The sequence below is a fragment of the Falco rusticolus genome, chromosome Z (assembly GCF_015220075.1).
Source record: "Falco rusticolus isolate bFalRus1 chromosome Z, bFalRus1.pri, whole genome shotgun sequence".
NCBI lineage: Eukaryota > Metazoa > Chordata > Aves > Falconiformes > Falconidae > Falco > Falco rusticolus.
The window spans coordinates 53,036,408-53,055,124 of NC_051210.1; the positions used below are offsets into that span (position 1 = coordinate 53,036,408).

At 37.1% G+C, this 18,717-nt stretch overlaps 1 protein-coding gene across 1 annotated transcript in view; it reads left to right on the plus strand.

Annotated features, from left to right (window-relative positions):
- PTPRD (protein tyrosine phosphatase receptor type D) overlaps positions 1-18,717 on the plus strand; it is a 376,747-nt gene that overhangs the window by 245,077 nt on the left and 112,953 nt on the right. The window contains exons 10-13 of the mRNA XM_037374079.1: positions 1-96; positions 807-1,388; positions 10,211-10,344; positions 11,595-11,739. The exon at positions 1-96 is cut by the window's left edge and continues 174 nt beyond it. Of these exons, the coding sequence (XP_037229976.1) occupies positions 1-96; positions 807-1,388; positions 10,211-10,344; positions 11,595-11,739 (957 nt within the window). The remainder of the gene's footprint in view (positions 97-806; positions 1,389-10,210; positions 10,345-11,594; positions 11,740-18,717) is intronic.

Here is an 18,717-nt window from a genome sequence, read left to right on the forward strand (position 1 = left end):
TTGAGCTTAATGATGTCAGGCAGTCTGCAAACTATACTTGTGTTGCTATGTCTACCCTTGGCGTTATAGAAGCAATAGCGCAGATAACTGTCAAAGGTATATCTCCAGCACATATATTTGGACATAGTGCAGTCTTTCTTTCGTTGATTGCCATATTCTGAGCAAATGTATTGCACTGAAAGGGACTAAATGCCTCTTACCCTCTTAAATCAAGAGGTTAAATAGTCCAGCCAGTTGCTGGTGTAAAGCAAAATACAGGTTCAGACAGCAATAACACCAGTAAATAAGTTCATCATAATGTTCCATTATTCTCCTGTGTCTAGCTCCCAGCCTTTATTTCAAGTAAATAAAGGATCTTGCAATCTTGCATATACTTGTCAACAGCAGCAGTCTTTAGGAATCACTCATTTGGATTTTAGAGTTGCTGGGTGTCCACGTATTGTGTTCACTGAGTAGTTGGAAACTAGAGGTTCCAAAAATATCTGAAAAGTAAATTGTAAGTGTGCACTGTCTATAAGATTCCTTTTCTGCATATGTTTATGGGATCTATTACAAAAGTCAGTATCTTTAATTTATATGAAATAAACCTTATCCTATATAACTTGAAGATTTTTTAATAGATTTCTGGAGTAAATCATAATTGCCAAAAGCTTGCTCTGAACAGATTATACCTTCTTTCCATTCCAATCTTTCTGTTTTCTTTTTTCTTGTTGTTGTTGTTTGTTTTGTTTTTTAAGGTAGTCATTGTAATAGTTAATGTCCACTGTTACATAGTGGTAACTGTATTTTTGGTTATTTCTCTTTAGCCTTACCCAAACCTCCTGGAACACCTGTGGTGACAGAAAGCACAGCAACAAGCATAACATTGACTTGGGATTCTGGAAACCCTGAGCCAGTTTCTTACTACATAATCCAACACAAACCCAAGAACTCTGAGGAGCCATATAAGGAAATAGATGGGGTGGCCACAACACGCTACAGCGTGGCTGGCCTCAGCCCATATTCAGAGTATGAATTTCGGGTAGTTGCTGTAAATAACATTGGGCGAGGGCCACCGAGTGAGCCTGTGTCAACAAGGACTTCAGAGCAAGCACCTTCAAGTGCACCACGCAATGTGCAGGCCCGTATGTTGAGCTCTACCACCATTTTGGTACAGTGGGAAGAACCTGAGGAACCTAATGGACAAATACAAGGTTACAGAGTTTATTACACCATGGACCCCACTCAACATGTCAACAGCTGGATGAAGCACAATGTGGCTGACAGCCATATTACCACTATCGGGAATCTAGTACCCCAGAAAACATACTCTGTGAAGGTTCTTGCTTTTACTTCTGTTGGGGATGGACCACTTTCTAGTGACATCCAAGTCATCACTCAAACAGGAGGTAAGTTAACGATTGACAGAATTTGTGAAAAAAAACCTAAGTGCATGCAGAAATGTTGCAGAGAGATAATTTGAGTTTAAAAAATTGAAAAAAAACAAAACAAAAAACTTGCTCTGAAGGAGAGCCAGTTCATTCAGGCAGTTTTGCAGTTACCCTTTACTCAGTTCCACAGTACAAGTCATTATTGCAGAGTGGAAATTATCCCCTCACCCTTTCATTTCTTTTTTCATCAATCTCAATAAGTTTGACTGAGGTTTAAATGAAATTTAAGTCAGGTCTCAGGGACATATCTTCATCCTGGAGGTGGCCAAATGTTACAGCTTCTATTTGTCAGTGCTCTGTGCACCAAAAGTGTTTGTCAAGTAGTTCTTCACAGCTTTATTTGAGGAGTTACCTGTGTTGGTGGGTTTTGTTTAGATGGCATGTGATTCCCTTATGCTACATCACTCTAGTGAATCTTGCTTTTGGAAATTTAAAATTGATGTGTACTGCATGTATATTCAAATAGTTGGTAAGTTCTGGAAGCCCGTGGAAGCATTAAAAAAACAACAGACCTTTGTGTAGGTGCAAGCAAACAGATCTGTACACGTTGGGTTTATAAATCAAATCCAGCCTGCCCCTACAAAGTGCACAAGGTCACCATCCTCTTGTTCTGTGTTTTCAGTTACTTTTGTTTCTGTGCAGGAGTTTTAGGTCCATGAATTAGTTTTATTAGCAAAGAACAAGCAAGCATAGTGAAAAACATGGCAGAGAATTTTTATGAAACCAAAAGCAAGAAGCTCTGGTGGAGCTACACTGCAGAAAGTGTTTTATTGTAGCGATAAGAAATAAAAGCTCCCTTTGTCTAGTGGTTTAGAGAAAACTATGAAGTATTACTATAGGTCAGTGATTGCATAGAAATGTTATATAATGCTACTTGAAATTTTTGGTACTGGAAAGTTTCCTGTTGAAGAATTTAGCATCTGTCAGAGTCACAAAGCGTATCTCTAAGGTGTAACTGAAGACAGTTAAGTTTCATCCACATTTTACTTCTGCTTTTAAACAATATGCATTTAATAGAGAACAGAAATTGAGGTATTGTCCTGGAACCTTTCTCGGTGTTGTGTTACAGAAAGGTCTAGGTGTTACCTTTTGCAGTATCTCAGCTCAGAAGTTACTAAATTAACTTTTTTAGACGTTCTAATGGTACATTAGAATGTGTCTGTGTGCACATGCAAATGTAAATATATAAAAATAGTTTAATTTTGGCAATTGTAACCTTTTTCAGGAACTAGTTTTTATATTGACATCTGACTTCTTTTTGAATCCATGTGCAAAAAGCTTTGAAAGAAGGTTTAGTGAGCCTCATCTGTGCTTTCACTTAAAACTGTAAAACTCTTACTTTAACAAGAGTTTCTCAGTGGCTTCCCCAGAGAAGGATGAAGAAACCGGAATGATGAGTACTGAGGCTTAGCTGGACCAGCCCAAGTTCCATTACTTGCTGAGATCACTTGACAAATGCTTTGTTCATTAAAACCTTTCTAGAGCTTTAATTTTCTAGCCATTAAATGTGCCTGTCTGTTTCTGATTACTGTTGCAATCTGAAGAAATTATGACAACATTAACAGTTCAGGAGGGATTCTCAATACGTGTTTTCAGATTTGTAACAGAAGTCGAGTTGACATTGTTTATTTTTGACTGCATACAGAAGGCACTTTTAAGCACTGATACTTGTGCTTGAAATACAGACATTTTAAGTCATAAAAGAGAATAGCTAAGAAAGTCTAGTGCAGTTTTCCAGTTCAGGGTGTGTTTAAAAACTAAGATTCTCCCATTCTTCTATCCAGCAGTTTCTTTTCAGTGAACACTGCAGAATAAAATGCCCTCCTTTACCCTTCTACAGATTTCCTGTTATCTAAATCTGAATATGATTGTTTTGGTTGTCAAGCTGAATCTCATCCTAAAAACTACAGTGAATTATAAAGTGCCATTTTAAAACAGTGGAAATGGATTTAATGGAAACATATGTAAAGAGTAAAAATAAGAACGGGATGGTGATTACATTTCAGTTGATTTTTTTTATATTATTTTTCCCTTTTTTGAAACAAATAAGCCTGTCATTGTAAATGTGTAATTTAACCCTTTAGGCTTACTTTGGGGATATTAAGAGTATAAATACAACAAAATCTGATTGACAGCTGTGACTTACAGACTCTGTTAACTTGATTTCCCTCAAAGCTTTCATGCCTTATGTATATTCTGATCCTTGAAGACAGATTATAAAAAATGAATAAATTGTTTTTAAAAAGCCTGTTCATGAGAATCTTTGCTTTCTTAGTGCAGCAGAATTGTTCTTTTGAAATGGCTGTATGGGTGGCTTCTCACTTGGCAGGTCAGGTGAAACTCTGCTGATTGTGAAAATTAGGTTTCTAATTAAAATATTAACTAGGTGCATGTAGTTTGAGACGAAGAGAAGGAAGTGTTTTTCAGACAACCAAACATTAGAAAAAAATAAAAGCTTTATGTTCAGTGTTTCAGTGTTCTGCTTATGCATTTTAAGGAAAAGACATGTCCTGTTGCCTAGTTGTTTTCAGCAGTGTTTACTGTAAAGAGACAACATTTTAAGAAATTAAATAATCAGAAAACAGCTGTAGAGCTGAGCCTTTTGAATAATGCATTCTAAAAGCTACACCTAAGGAAGTCCTTATTCTGCAGTTTTCAGTCAAAGGATTTGATTCTGCTGAGGATGGAGTCAGGACCAGTATATGATTTAGGTGAATTGACTTACACCAAGTTTTAGAATAAAGAAATATCAGTATACGTGTTAGTGTGATACTTCTTTTCCTTTTTCTTTTTTTGTTGAAAAACAAAAACTGTGTTGGTTTGTCTCCATTTAGCTGCTCAGGACACGCTTCTTAGGTATCTTCTCATATTTCCTTTTTTTGCTTAAACTGGTCAAAAGTATGCATACTCTGAGCAGCATCCTTTACCTTGTGTGTACCAGGAAAGTTCTTGAGCTTTAAACTGAAGGTCTGAGCTTTGTTTGATTTGGTTTGGTTTAGTTTGGTTTGGTTAGGTTAGGTTTTTAATGTGCAAAGAGAGGATAGCTACTGAAGGCATTCAGAGAATCCTCGTTTTATTCTGAGCTTAGGTAGAAAGAGGGGAGAATGAGAGATATACAAGGTCTTTTGGGTGATGTATTATTGGAGAAAGAGAGAGGAAAAATATTCTGATGCTACTTTAAGCAAGAACTTACAATATAAAACCTATAGTTACTTTTAAACCAAGGATTGGCAGTGGTTTGAAGACTAAGGTTTATTACAGTTCTAGAAAGCTAATCTTTTTTAACATAGAGAAAAGGACAGTAATGAGAAGGTCAAGTATCTGACTTGGAGGTCACATAAGTGAAGCCTTAGCTTAAAGGAAATGAGTTAATGGTCCTGGAGTTCTTATTGTAAAAGATTAGAAATTCAGAGGAAGGGAGTCTGTAGCAAGGGGATACAGTTCTGCTTTGTAGCAAGCTAGCTATTTTGCAGGCATTTCAGATTCTTTCAGGAACACATGAACAGGGAAACCTCATGTCTGAAACTCCACAGTACTAGTCTCCTAGTGAAGCATTTAATGGAAATGGACTTTGACAAGGGAAGCGCTGAAAGCAAGTAGCTGGAAACTCAGGTGTAGTGCAAGGAAGCAGATGGTAGAACGATTTGGAGCTGAGGTGGGCTGCAGAATAGTTTTTAAGTGACAATATTTCCTTAAGTAACGTTCCTGGTCAGGTAGAAAAGAATATTTCAGCTTTTGAATAACACCCCTGCTCTCAAAGCACAGTTAACTTCTGTTAAGTTTCCCAGTCTCTATGTTTACTTCATTTAAATGCTAACATGATAAGACATATAATGAGGATATTACCCTCACTGAGTGATATTTTTTTAAGCCTTTAATCTCCCCAGTTCTTTCCTTGTTAGAATACAAAATAGGGTATGGTTATGGGATTTTTTTTTTTTAATCTGACTTTTTTTCTAGTCCAGGTGTTTGCAAATATGTGGATGAGTTGAATGCTGGAAAAGTCCACACATTACATTTGGCACTGAACTTAAATATGAAAGAATCCAGCCTGATATAATGTTAAGACTATTCCATTGCAATATTGTAGACTGTGGGCAGAACAACTTTGTCAAGACTACGCGGACTCTGTCTTTAAGTTTTTTCTTTTACTTTGTGGGCTCCCTCAATATCAGCTACACATATTAAGAAAGCGATTTATGAATTTCTGGTTGTTGTTTTGGTTTGGTTTTTTTTTCACAAAATGTGCTATGCTTTTTGGACTTTAAAATTTGTTGTTAATTATTTTGAATACTGTGGTTCTGTGTTTGATCCAGCAGAAATGAAAACCTCAGCTATCTTTAGAATCATTTGAAGAGGTTATTTCTGTTGTAGCTGAAAGAGGGAGAACAGCATGCTCATATAGTTAGTACATTACACATTTTATTTTGTAATCATTTTCCATGAGAATTTGGTGTCACAAAAAGTACAAGTATTGTTTTGCAAAACAAAAAACCCAAAACTCTGGAGCACATTAACTCTTGAATTGTAATAGCTTCTCTGTAGAGCTTCACGCTTCTTCCAGAGCAAGCAGAAGCATGAACTCTTGGTCCCTTTCAGTTCCCAACTGATTGTAAATTCTCTTGATCAATCTATTTTCCTTTGCAAAAGTCATTCCTAGTTAACTGATTGAGTTTGCTTTAGGTAGGGATTTCACCCTAGCAATGTCATGGGACCCCTTCTGACCTGGAGACTTTCCTCTCTTTCCAGCATCACTTGCAAACCCAGCACAGCCCTGGAGTGTTTTTCTGGTTACTGCAGCCAGCTGAGGAGCTGTGTGGGAAACTACAGTGCCTTTCCAGTTTGAGACCCCATTTTATTATTCTGTTCTGGCATTTGAGTCAGAGATGGACATAGAACCACATACGTAGGACAAGGTCCAGCAATCTGTGTTTGGTTTTGGTTATGCAGCAATGAACATGGACTAGGCCAGCAAAGGTGTTGAACTTGGTATGAAGTTTTGAAAAGACTAATTTGGGACTTTGTTCTTTGTTTTGTCACTGCTCTGCAGTGTTACATCATTTGTACTACATAAGTTATGTCAGGTTTACAAGCAAGAAATTTGGTGCACAGGGAAGTTACGGATGTTAATGTATGTTTGTAAAGCACATTGACCTCAAAGTAGAACAGACAATATAGAGAGAATGCTCATGCAGAAAGATCCTGTTCAGTGAGCTGACTAGGTACAGCACTAACAGGGAAAGTGAGATTTGATCTGTGTAATTAAAAACTCTTCAGTAAGAGTATAAAGTCCATATACATAGATTTTCCAGTTTCCCTGGGTATTTTCCATCTCTGAAGGAGACCATTACCTTCTGTCAGTTGCTCCCACTTGGCTTAGTTCCCATGTGCCACTGAAGAATTTTTTTAACAGATGTGTGTTCCAGGCATAAATCCTAAATTGTTTAAAAGTTATTGTCCACTTTCTTTATCTGATACTTTTCCTTTGGCTTAAGCCTTGCATTCCCTACCAGAGTTTATCAGCAATACAGTTTGTTTAGTTGCTGTTATTTTGGTTTTGTTTTCTTTCTTCTCCATCTTCTTTTATCTGTTTGAAGCGATGCAGATTTCCCTGTCATCTCTTTCTTCTATCAGTTTTTTCAGCTTCAGAGTTGCCTAACCGTGGTTGAAAAATGTGAAGAGAGACTAGACTTTGCAGCAAGATATTATTTTGGCAAACAGCATTTGAGGAAGTCCAACTAGCCATCAGATTGTCTTATAAAATGATAAATTGCAGACCTAAAACCCTAAAGGGTGGGTTTTTTTCTTGAGCAGAATGCTGGGAGGATGAGGGTCTTAAAACATGTAGAGAGACAGGAGATACCTTTTGTTCTCCATCTGCAGCCATATTTATCATAACGAGTGACACCAGCCCTCATATGGGTCACTTGACTAGTCGTCCACCATGTATCCTATGTTAAGCACAGATGACAGCATCACAGGACAATTCAGTTGGCAGGGTGGTCTTCTGAGGGAGGTCTCCAGCCCTGGGCCCTTCCCAAAGCAAGCTCAGCTGTGGGGTCAGACCAGGGTGCTCAGGGCTTCACCCAACTGAGGCATAAACTTCCCTGCAGCCCGACCTCCCTGGGCCATGGCTCCATCACTGGACTGTCCTCAGGAAAAGGATTCTCCTTACCTCCAGCCTGAACGTCTCACATTTCAACTTGTACCACTGCCTCTTGCCCTGCTGCCACACATTGCAGTGAAGGGCCCAACTGCATCTCCTCCATCTCTCCGATCAGCATCAGGAATGTTGTTGGGTGCCCCAAAAGCCATCCCTTCTCCTGGCTGAACCAGCCCCAGTCCTGGAGCCTCATTGCAGGGCAAGTCCCCAGCCCAGAGCAGTCTTGCTGAGGCCCAAAAACAGATGCAGTACCCAGATGTGGTCTGATGGGCACTGAGCAGAGGGGAAAGTCCCTGCCCTCCCCTAGCTCTTGTGGTCATTGCCTCCTCATACCACCCCAGGCCTTGCTGGTCATGTTGCTGCCTGGCCACAGGGCTGTCCCCAGCTCAGCTCGAAGCCTGCTAGGTGCCAGGGCTCAGGGCCATCCCCCACAGCTGCTCCCTGGCCCCATCAGCCCCAGCCTGTGTCCCTGAAGGGCTCTGCCTTCCTGGGACAGGGCTTGCTATACCTCATGGGGAGCCATCAGCCTGTTCCTCCCCCCTCTCCAGTTCCCTCTTAACAGCAGCCTGGCCCTTGAGTGTGTCAGCTGGTCCCCCCCAGCTTGATGTCATCTGCAAACCTGGAACACATGCCCTCCATCACCTCCTCCAGGTCACGGATAGAGATGTCAAACACAAGATGAATAGCATGGTACAAATAACATAAGCTGATGTTTGACCTTCCATGACCAAGCAAAGCTGATTTCATAGCTCCAACTGTGCTGTTCAGTTACTTTGCCAAAATATTTTTGCCTGTCCTTTGATACACATTGAAGCAAAACATTTCTTCCACAAGTCAGTTTTACCAGTTTTTATCTTTTTGTCAGATGAAGCAAACAAAATGCCTACAGCCAAATATCCACCTGAGTTTCATGAGATGCATTTGGAACAACCTGTAGCAAAACAAACATTTCCAAATAGCTGCCTAGAGTCCGAATTCATTGTTAAGTTTTGGCAAGTCTGCAGTCAGGCATCACATCTACTTTAAGCTGTGTTCAACAGGAGGCCAATCTGCAGCTGTTGTCTGATTCTTCCTCAGGAGTGTTTTGAAGCAGCTAACCTAAAAAGTTGTAAAGTTCACCTAGTAAATGAATTTATACAACTATGCTATAGATTTGCCAAGTTAAAGTTTGATCTAGTGGTGTTTCAAAATCTGTTTCAAAGTTAGGAATTATCCTGTTACCCCACTGTCTCCCTCTTAATTTCAAATATGTTCAATTTTAAAAGGATAAAATTAGAAGTATTTCTGTCAAAAATACTTCATTGATATTTTCTGGAATTGCTCACAAGAAAAAAAAAGTGAAAGGTAGGGACTTGCAACCTCCACACAGGAGCTTGAATATACACCTTGTTGACAGGTTATCTGTCTATTTATCTAAAGTTAGATATCAAACCTGCACCAGCATACATAAGGGCAGTGTTATCCTCAGAGTGACATTAAGTAGAAGTCTTGGGGAGATAAAAATTATGATTATAAAAGTTTTGAAGTCTTTTACTTTACAAAAGAAATGTACTTGTAATGCTATAATAAAATTGTACCCAAAAAATGATTTTGAAATTATCATTATCACCTGTGACAGTATGTGCTGAGAAGTGTGTCTCACCTTTTTATCTTAAAAATAAGAGCATGCAATTTTTTATTTTTTTTTTAAATCTAGAAATGCTGTAAAAGACTATTTCATGCCTTATCAACAACACTATTAACTGAAAGTAATGTTTTAGAACTTGGGTGCCCATGTGATTTTATATATTTCACTAACAGGGTTATATTTTGCCATCTTTTCCCAGTCAGCCTTATTATTTTCCATAGATTTGCAGAAATAAATGATGGTAACATTTAGTCTGGATAATTTCTGTGATCATTGCACAAGATGTAACAACAGATAATGTTCTTGACTACTGGAATCAAAACGGCATTTTTAGTTATTGCAATTAGGAAGTATTAGTACAAAGTCAGCTATATTGGTAAAAATAACAGTCATTAAAAGAGTAGAAATATGTCACTTAATAAGAACATTACTGAAGATCTCTTCAGTAGGTTATAACTTCAGGTTACAAAAACATTCAAAATTTAAGTGTCTTCTTAAAGAGCAGGGTGTGTTTAGTATCTTAGTTATTGATGAGCTAAGCAAACCATTTTCCGATTTGGAAGTCTGTGTAATGGTTTTAGCTCTTTCTTGCTGACTGTTCCAGCCAGCCTTATGTGATACTAGCATTTCCCCATATACACGCACATATATACACATTTGCCATTTTCACATAGGTTATTAGGTTGCTGGTTTTCATTACCAGGCTTCTGTTCAATTGCATTGCAATTCTGTGTGCATTATTTACATTACAAAGCATTTCTTTGAAATCCTTGATAATTTGTAATGTGTTAACTAAATATATTATTATTCTTTATCTGAGCTCAGATTAATTTATTTCATTGTACAGTTAATCAATTTGTTTAAGTTCAGTAAGTTCAATAAAAGTAGTATTGTGTGAAATGTTCAGAGATAACAGCTTAAAAGGTTTGAAAGATAAGTGTTGAATTAGCCAAATAAAACATTGGCAACACTGCTCAACTTTTTCTTTAGTGCCTGGTCAGCCATTGAACTTCAAAGCAGAACCTGAGTCTGAAACAAGCATATTACTTTCCTGGACACCTCCACGCTCTGATACCATTTCCAGCTATGAACTGGTTTACAAAGAAGGGGAACATGGGGAGGAGGTAAGTGAAGAGACATCTTCTTTAATGAGTCAGACATAAAATGCTGCAATCGTTTGGAATGGATGGATTAGTAACTTTCTTTAGCACAAATGCCTTGGTCTTTGAGCCCTTAACAGCCTTTGTTGTTAAACGCACTGGTCAGCCTAATGGTGTAAACAGGAGAAGGTGCTATTGATAGCTACCACCAGTCAGTGGAACTTTGTTGTTGTTTGTGAGGAGTCATCCACAGAAGCTGCATCCAGTTTCAGACATTGATTATGCCTCTCCAAGCCTGGTCCTCTACAAAGGCTTGGAAGCAGCGTGTTTTGGGGCATGTTATGAACTAATTAAGATTTTTTGCACTTGGAATTTGAAGTCTATTTTCAGCCTTAGCGAATTTGTCTTCCTCTTTGCCACCACGTAGGAGAGTTTTTAAGCTTCTCTAATCATTCTATAATGTTTGAAAAGAAAATATGTTTCATTTCCTAGAGATAAAAACCTGCCATGGACTTTTTCTGTACCATTATTTCTTGAAGAATTTTCTGTTTGAGGGCCTCTGTAGTGCCAGTACCACAGACTTTAGAATCTACTGTCCTTCTGATACGGAAACCATGTGATGTTGCCAGGTGTCCCAGACAAAAGAAATAAGCCAGGAGTCTCAGAAGGCAGCAGGAGATTATCAGCCTCATTGATTTCTCCTGCATCATCAACTCATTGCTGATGCTTCAACTGAGCTTATGTTTATGGAGGCTTTACACATATACTGTGAACGCATAAACTTACTTTGTGGAAGGGGGCCAGACCTGTATTTCACCTCCAAATAGGATGCAGGCTTCTGCTTAATAAGTTACCCGTTGGAATAACTTCCTCCCTAAATAGTTTGAACATGAATTTAACTGTGAGGTTAAACCCAAGATTACTCACATTAAAAAATCCTGTCATTCACTGTCATAAAGGGTAACTATAGGTTACTCTTATACTCTGAAAATGCTTTTATACTTTGTACACAGCAATTACTTCCTCAAACAGTCAAGCAATATTTCTGGCTCTAAGTTTTACCCAGTGAGCTTCCTTAATGTGTGTTTGTCAAATGTAATGTATTCATTTTCTGGTTTGGTTTAGTTTGGTTTTATTTTGATTTATTTTCCTGAATTTAATTTTTTCTTAATAATATTATCATCAAAGTATAAAAGTATTTCTTCTATAGGCAACATACTGAATTCAGTGTCTCTGAATATTAACCAAGACATTGTTTTATTACCTACCTTTAGCAACGGGTTTCCACAGAACCTACTACATCTTATCGCCTGCAAGGCTTAAGGCCAAACAGCTTGTACTTATTCCGTCTAGCTGCACGTTCTCCACAGGGCCTGGGTGCTTCAACAGCAGAAATCTCGGCGAGAACCATGCAGTCAAGTAGGTGTCTTTCCTTGCTAACTTTTTTCCCTTGTTTTGTATTTTTCAAAGGGATTAATTTCGGTAGCCCGGACAGACAGCAGCAAAGGAAAAGGCAAAATGTCATGAAACTCATCACATTTGTCTTCTAATGAGATGCAAAAATTTGTCAGGGATTTATGTATACATCTTTAAATATTTAAATTAAGACTTAATTAAAAGAATCAGATATTTAAGGATGATGTCCAGGAGTGCTACCTTTGCCTGATAAGTTATGCTTTCCTGACAGTTTGCATTACACATCATTTTAAAACTTAGTGAAGTTCTATTTCTATTTGTTTTAAATTAAATGCCTTCTCTTAAAGTAATATTATTCAAAACAGAAAATTCAGATTCTCAGTTGACATGGGGCCTTTCAATTTGCAGTCATGACAGATGTGATTACACCATCATTTCTTGTTAGTGTTACATATTAATAGTAATTAGTGTAACTGGAAATACTTTGCTGCAGACCTGGAAACCACAGCTAAATGCGCTTCTGAAGCATTTCTAAGGCATTTAGAATAAACATAAAAAACCAATCATTTAACACAAGACTAGGTTTAGAGATAATGGCAAGGCAGCTTTTAATTTTAATAATCCAGAATCAATAATGTGGTGAATAAAAAAGGTATTTATTTATCCTGGGAGCCATTTCAGCTATCTGGGATGCTCATTCGCTCATACTGGGTGAAGATTGCTTAGACTGTGCATACAGAATAAATATCTAGGGGCCAAGGCTGCATGTTCCATATATAAGCACATTGCCAGTTTCTTTTTATTCTTGATATAAGAGTATGCTATGCTTTTTTCAGCCTTATGTCTTAAGATAGTAGGAAAATCCAGTTGACTTCAGTAGGCAGACCCAGGTTATTTGCAGAAAAGATTGCAAAATCTTGTTTTGCAAGAATGGTGTATTTTAAGAAAAAAGTATATGCGTTAATAAAACAGGTTACACAAGTAGCCTACAGATTATCCTCACATAAATGAAATATTTTGCACTTTCAGAGTATAACGGATTAAAAATTAATAACCTTATATGAGTTTATTAGCAAAATTCACTAGAATGTGCTGTTGCCTTTCATTTTGGTTTCAGAAAAAGATACTACAGGTATTTATTTCTTTACATATAAGATCTTTAAGGGACATTTTACTTATATTTTACTTCCTGTACAAGTCAGTGGTAAAAAGGGAGCAACATGTTTTTTAACACTTAATTACTGAATTAGCCTAAGAAAAAAACCCAAATGTGGTAATTCTCATCTGTCCCCCCATCAACCTCCTCTAGTTAGTTGAAATGCTGATATATTCCCTCCTGTTTTCCCTTCAGAAGAGCAGTGTACCATACTGAGTAAAAAGCCATTGATCCCTGTAGAAGAGCTGTAGGGAACCAAAAGTTACATGTGTAAATGCAATAGGTCACAGCAGGGTCCTAGGCCTTCTCTGTTGCTTTAATTTTGTTTGATGTTACTAGTATAAGTAACAGAAAACTATTTGTTTCTTTTTTGCCTTAACAAATGACAATAAAGTAATAGACCAAACAAACAAAGAAACCAAAACAAAAATCTAACGACCCCAAAACAAAACAAAAAGAAAAGGTGCTTTAAAGGTCTTGCACCCCAAATTTTTAATTTTCCTTGAAAAGAAGGCAGAAATAGGAAAGGAGTCTACATAAACTACTTCTGCCAGTGAACTTGAACTATGGCTCCTTTTTTGGTGCTCTGAATGATCTCAGTTAGTAAGCATACACTTTGCTATGTCAAAGTCCATTTAAACACATAAATGCATGCATAAATTTCAGTACTTGAATTGCCTCACTGAAAGCAATGGAGTGCCATACATTCTAAAGGTCTGGAGACCAGAAAAGATAAATATGCTAAGAGACTCCTTCGAGTACAGTAAAGGTGAGCATATTTGCTCTGGAAGATTGGTGCTGGTGACAAGAGACAGAACAAAGTCAGAATCTGTCATTGTTCTGATGTGCTGAGCTTGTGAACTCTGTAAAATTAATATCTGCTTTCTTGACACATTGTTTGGGGGTAGATTTTTTTTTTTTTCCTATAGAGGTTACCTACATTACTGGTAGGATTTAATTCTTTGCTAGCAAAGGTGTCTCCAAGAGGAGTTAAAAAAATAAAACTGACAGCTGATCTAGGGTAAGTACAAGTTACAGTCAGAATCAACAAGCCTGTCACTTTTTCCTGGTAGGTAAATCTTTGACTAAGACTTTCTTTCTCTTCTATTGATTGCATGCTCCTAGTATGTTGGCTGTATGTTTCAGTAAATGCTTTCCACTTAAACATAATTTGCAATTGACTTATGCCAGGCAGACTCAGTTATAAAAAAAACAAACAAACAAAAAAACCCTGAAAAAATAATTGTTTATGAGAGTGGGGAGGCTACAAAAATGGCAATTTATGAGCAATTTCTAGCAATTATTGCAAGTTTTTAGAACTTCTGTAAAAAGAGAATTTTTCTAAAAGAAAGTAAACTCACTTGAAGGGGATATGTCCAAATTTATAAGTAAATATATGCCACATGTCATTTAAAATATTATAGCTTGCACTAATTGCAATGATTGTAAAGATAGATCAGTAGTCATAGAACTGTCACGTTTTTGTTTTATTTCAAGAAGAATTTTAATTACAGGTAGGTAATATAATTTTGAGGTTTCACTTTCATGTATCTCCCCTACATCCTTTTTCACCATTTAGTTGGTCTATTCATTTTCAGTTACCTCATGTTAATAAGCCAAGGTGCATATGATTATCTGATGTTTTGCTTTTTTAAGTTTTTACTTTTTTTGGTTTATTTTTTTATCTTCATTTGGTTGTCTTTTATTTATTTTTATTTTTTCTTTTGTTCATTTTTTTTCAATCACTCCTATCCTTTCACTCAAATCCTCCTTTAACCCACTACTGAAATTAGAGCCATCAGCTCCTCCTCAAGACATTAGTTGCACAAGCCCCAGCTCCACTAGCATTTTGGTAAGTTGGAAACCTCCACCTGTGGAAAAACAGAACGGCATTATCACTGAATACTCCATCAAGTACATTGGGATTGATGGAGAAGATGGCAAGCCCCATGAAATTTTGGGAATTTCCTCGGACAGTACCCAATACCTTTTGGAACAGCTGGAAAAATGGACAGAGTACCGGATCTCTGTGACTGCCCACACTGATGTTGGACCTGGCCCAGAGAGCTTAGCAGTATTGATTCGGACAGATGAAGATGGTATGTTGCCTCCACTACATCAGTTTGCACCTCTATGACTCTCTGTCGATCTGCTATCTTTTGTATAACCTAACAGTATTTTTGTCTGCTCCTATTTTTTCCCAAATCATGGTTTTGCTTTTGAGTTTTTAAATCAAAGACTTGCCTTTCTACACTATTTTTGTATTTGGTATTTTTTTTTTTTAACAGAAAGTACCTTTTTGTGAGTAACATGAATCTGCTGCCACTTCGAGCCCATACATATTCTTCTTGCTCCTCCTTTGACACAAAAATAACTCTTGGGGGAAAACCTTCCTGCCTTTTCCTTGATTTTACAGTCATTTTTATTTTTAAACACTTATGTCTATGAAAGTTTTTTTCAGGTTTTGTTGGTTTTTTTTTTTTAACTGCTTTCTTGTTCCATGTTGTGCTTTTTGATTTGGGTTTTTTTTGGGTTGGTTTATTTTTTGGTTTTTTGAGTTTTGTTTTTGATCTTGGAAAACTGATGCTCCTCACATTTTCTTTTCTTCCATGCTTGAAAGTGATAGAAGACAGCCGTATTATCAGCCTCCTTTTTACACTACTAACCCCCCCCCCAAAAAAAAAAAAAACCACCACAAAACCAAAGCATTTAGCAAACAAAAATAAAGGAAACTTTTTTGAAATCTTTTGTAGTTTTATTGTTATAGTAGTAGTATTTCAATGATTCAAATATCTCTTTGTATTATAATGCTTTGACTGTCAAAGCATCTTCCTTGGCTTTTGTACATTTTTACATGTTTTTCTATTTCTCTAATACTCCTTTTTCTTCCATTTTTTTGCATCAGTCATGTTTTTTGATCTTTTCACTGAAAGGTAGAGCAGATTGGTTGAGCATTTTCATTTGTTGAACAATTTGTGTTCTTCAAAGAAAACGTAATGAGTCTGCTCTTAAAAAAAAAAAAAAAAAAAAAAAAAAAGAGAGAGAAAGCAAAAGACATAGGTGGGACAAGTGCCTGTAATTCTCTTCTGTCCAATGATGTTGTTCCAGTTCCTAGTGGTCCTCCTCGCAAAGTCGAGGTAGAGGCTGTCAACTCTACTGCTGTTAAAGTATCATGGCGCTCGCCTGTACCCAATAAGCAGCATGGTCAAATCCGAGGATACCAGGTCCACTACGTGAGGATGGAAAATGGAGAGCCAAAGGGTCAGCCCATGCTGAAGGACATCATGCTGGCTGATGCACAGGTAATTAGGGCATTTTATGTTATATTTATGTACATAAAATATGTAAAAATATTTAGCCTACAAGAGCTATCCAGAAACATGGGGTTTTTTTTATTCTTTCTCTATTTCAGCCTACCAGCTCATATTTTTAATCTCTATTTTGACAACAGTTTTTTCAAAATATTTACATTTAAAAGTTCTTGGGCCAAACCTAGACACCATTTTCTATATAGGCATGCAACTAAATGCTAAGCTGTGTCATTCTGCTGGCTCCCTTAAACGTGGAGACTTCACTATACCTATGCTCTGAAATTTTAAAGCATCAGGAAGATCTGAGCTAGGTCACAGTCAATGTAGAAAACTGTGGATCAGCACTGCCCACCTGGTATTTCTTTGTTTCAGTGGGAAGCCTAGAATCATTAGAAGCCTGTGTTAGCCCATTATTACAGTGTTTCTCTCATTAGCGTGTATCCACCTCACTAAACATTTCACAGGAAATTAATTTATTAGTTCAACTATAGAAATCACCGAGGTATTTATATCTGTCCTTATTCATATCAATAACTCAATATAATGAAGAGCTTACTTTAAATAGGCATGGGGTTACTTCTTTTGCAAAATTTCCCATCTGTTTTATAAATTATGAGACATGATGTAAACAAAAGCCTGATCGCATCAAGTTTAAAAAGCTTCTAAAAATAGGATGTTACTGATTGATATACACTAGTGCTTTGTAAAACTGAAGATTCCCAAAGATCCTGGTACTAGAGGAATCATCCTACACTGAAACTATTATCACATAAATACTTGAAATGACAAGAAATTATCAATCTAGTATAATGTAAAGAGTTATATTTGCCTGAAGCATTTTATGGGAATAAATAAATGGGGTTTTTTGGCTTCTTTTGTTTCTTCTTCCAGTCTTAGTTCTAAGTTTCAGCTCTGCAGATACCTTTTTTGAGAACAGGTCTCCCACACCTGCATTTGTCTCTGTTCCTGGAGATCTTTGTTGCAGTTCCACCTGCCAGTCTTTCTGTCTATCTGTGTACATACTTAGCTATTTTGCAGCACATGGTGTTCATACAGCTTAAATTCAGTGAAGAGAAAAATGGGAACAAGTGGAGAGGTGGGAAGGGAAAGGGAAAAGGGAGAAGAGACGGGAAAGGAGATGCCACTGTCCTTTGATTCTCCCCTTCCTTGCACAGATTGGCACTTTCAACCTCTAAAGGTGGGAAACAGGAGACTAGATGAGATGTTGGAGCCCAAATATCATAAAGGCAAAAGTTCTATTTTTTTTTTTTTTTTTTTTTTCCCCAAATTTAGCTTTGACCTGCCTGTTTGCTGTTGGTTCAGTCTGCTTAATCACCTCCTTTCTCCTGTGCCACTCCTACCTGCCTATCATACTTCTGGGATACATATGAACAGGGCCTGTGCAGATAGGAAGACCTTGACAGTAAAAGATCAGTGTGGTTTGGTTTCAAGACTAAATAATCCCGCTATTAATTTAAGTAAGGTATTGAATTCATTGAGGAAACTCAAGCATATAGCCTAGTATCATGATTAAATAAACCAAGTAAACTTTATTTCTGCCTTGATAGCTTTTACTAATACAATTTAAATAAAAAACAAAAACAAACTACATGGTACAAGAGGATTCATTATGTCTTTCATCTTTCAAGGAAAGAGAAGTGCTGTTTTTTAGGGAGAGCAGAAATGGAATTAAAAAGCCCGGCCTGATTTCATTAACTAGATGCTACATGATTCTATATGATTAATTCAAATTGTATATGAATTTTCCAGATATCTTTCATATTTATTTTACTATTAAGAGAAAACAAATACCTCAACCAGGCTACAAATCTCTTCATTTATTTTGTTTTCCCTTCCAATTTTCTTTACTCTCAATCAGTGGGAATATGATGATACTACTGAACATGTGAGTAGTTTTTTACTGGCTAGAAAAACAGCCTGTGCTAAGAGTTTGGGAATTATTTTTTTTTTCCTTTTCTGCTTGTTGCTTGTAGCCTCCTTTTATTTTTTTGAGTTTTCTTCGGGTTTGGTTTTAGTGTCATGCCCCCTCCTCCCTGCCCCCCAAGTCATTTGCACAAATGCATGCTCCTAACATCAAAGGTTTCTCCGTTATGGCAGTTTATTTTGGTTTGGATTTGGTTTTGTTGGGGTTTTTTATTATTGTTATTAATATTTTTTTTCTTTTCTCAGGAGTGTGAGGGTTACTGTTGCTTGCTTGTTCTTGGGTTTAGCATGATGCCAAAATGTACAGAACTGGTTTGTGTTTTCTTCTTTTTGATTGCTGTCACTAACATTGCCTCACAATTCCTCTTAAAAAGAAGTGGTTCAGAGTTGTGTAGCAGTAGTCTGATTTTTATGTATTAACTTTAAGGGGTTTTTTTGTGTACTGAAAGTTAGTCAGTTGTACTTTCTTTCTTTTTGGTAATTTATTAAATGTATTTTATATGCTGTCAGGAAAGCCAAATGCCCTGCAGTGTTTATGCCTAAATAATAGTTTTTACTTTACCCAAGCAC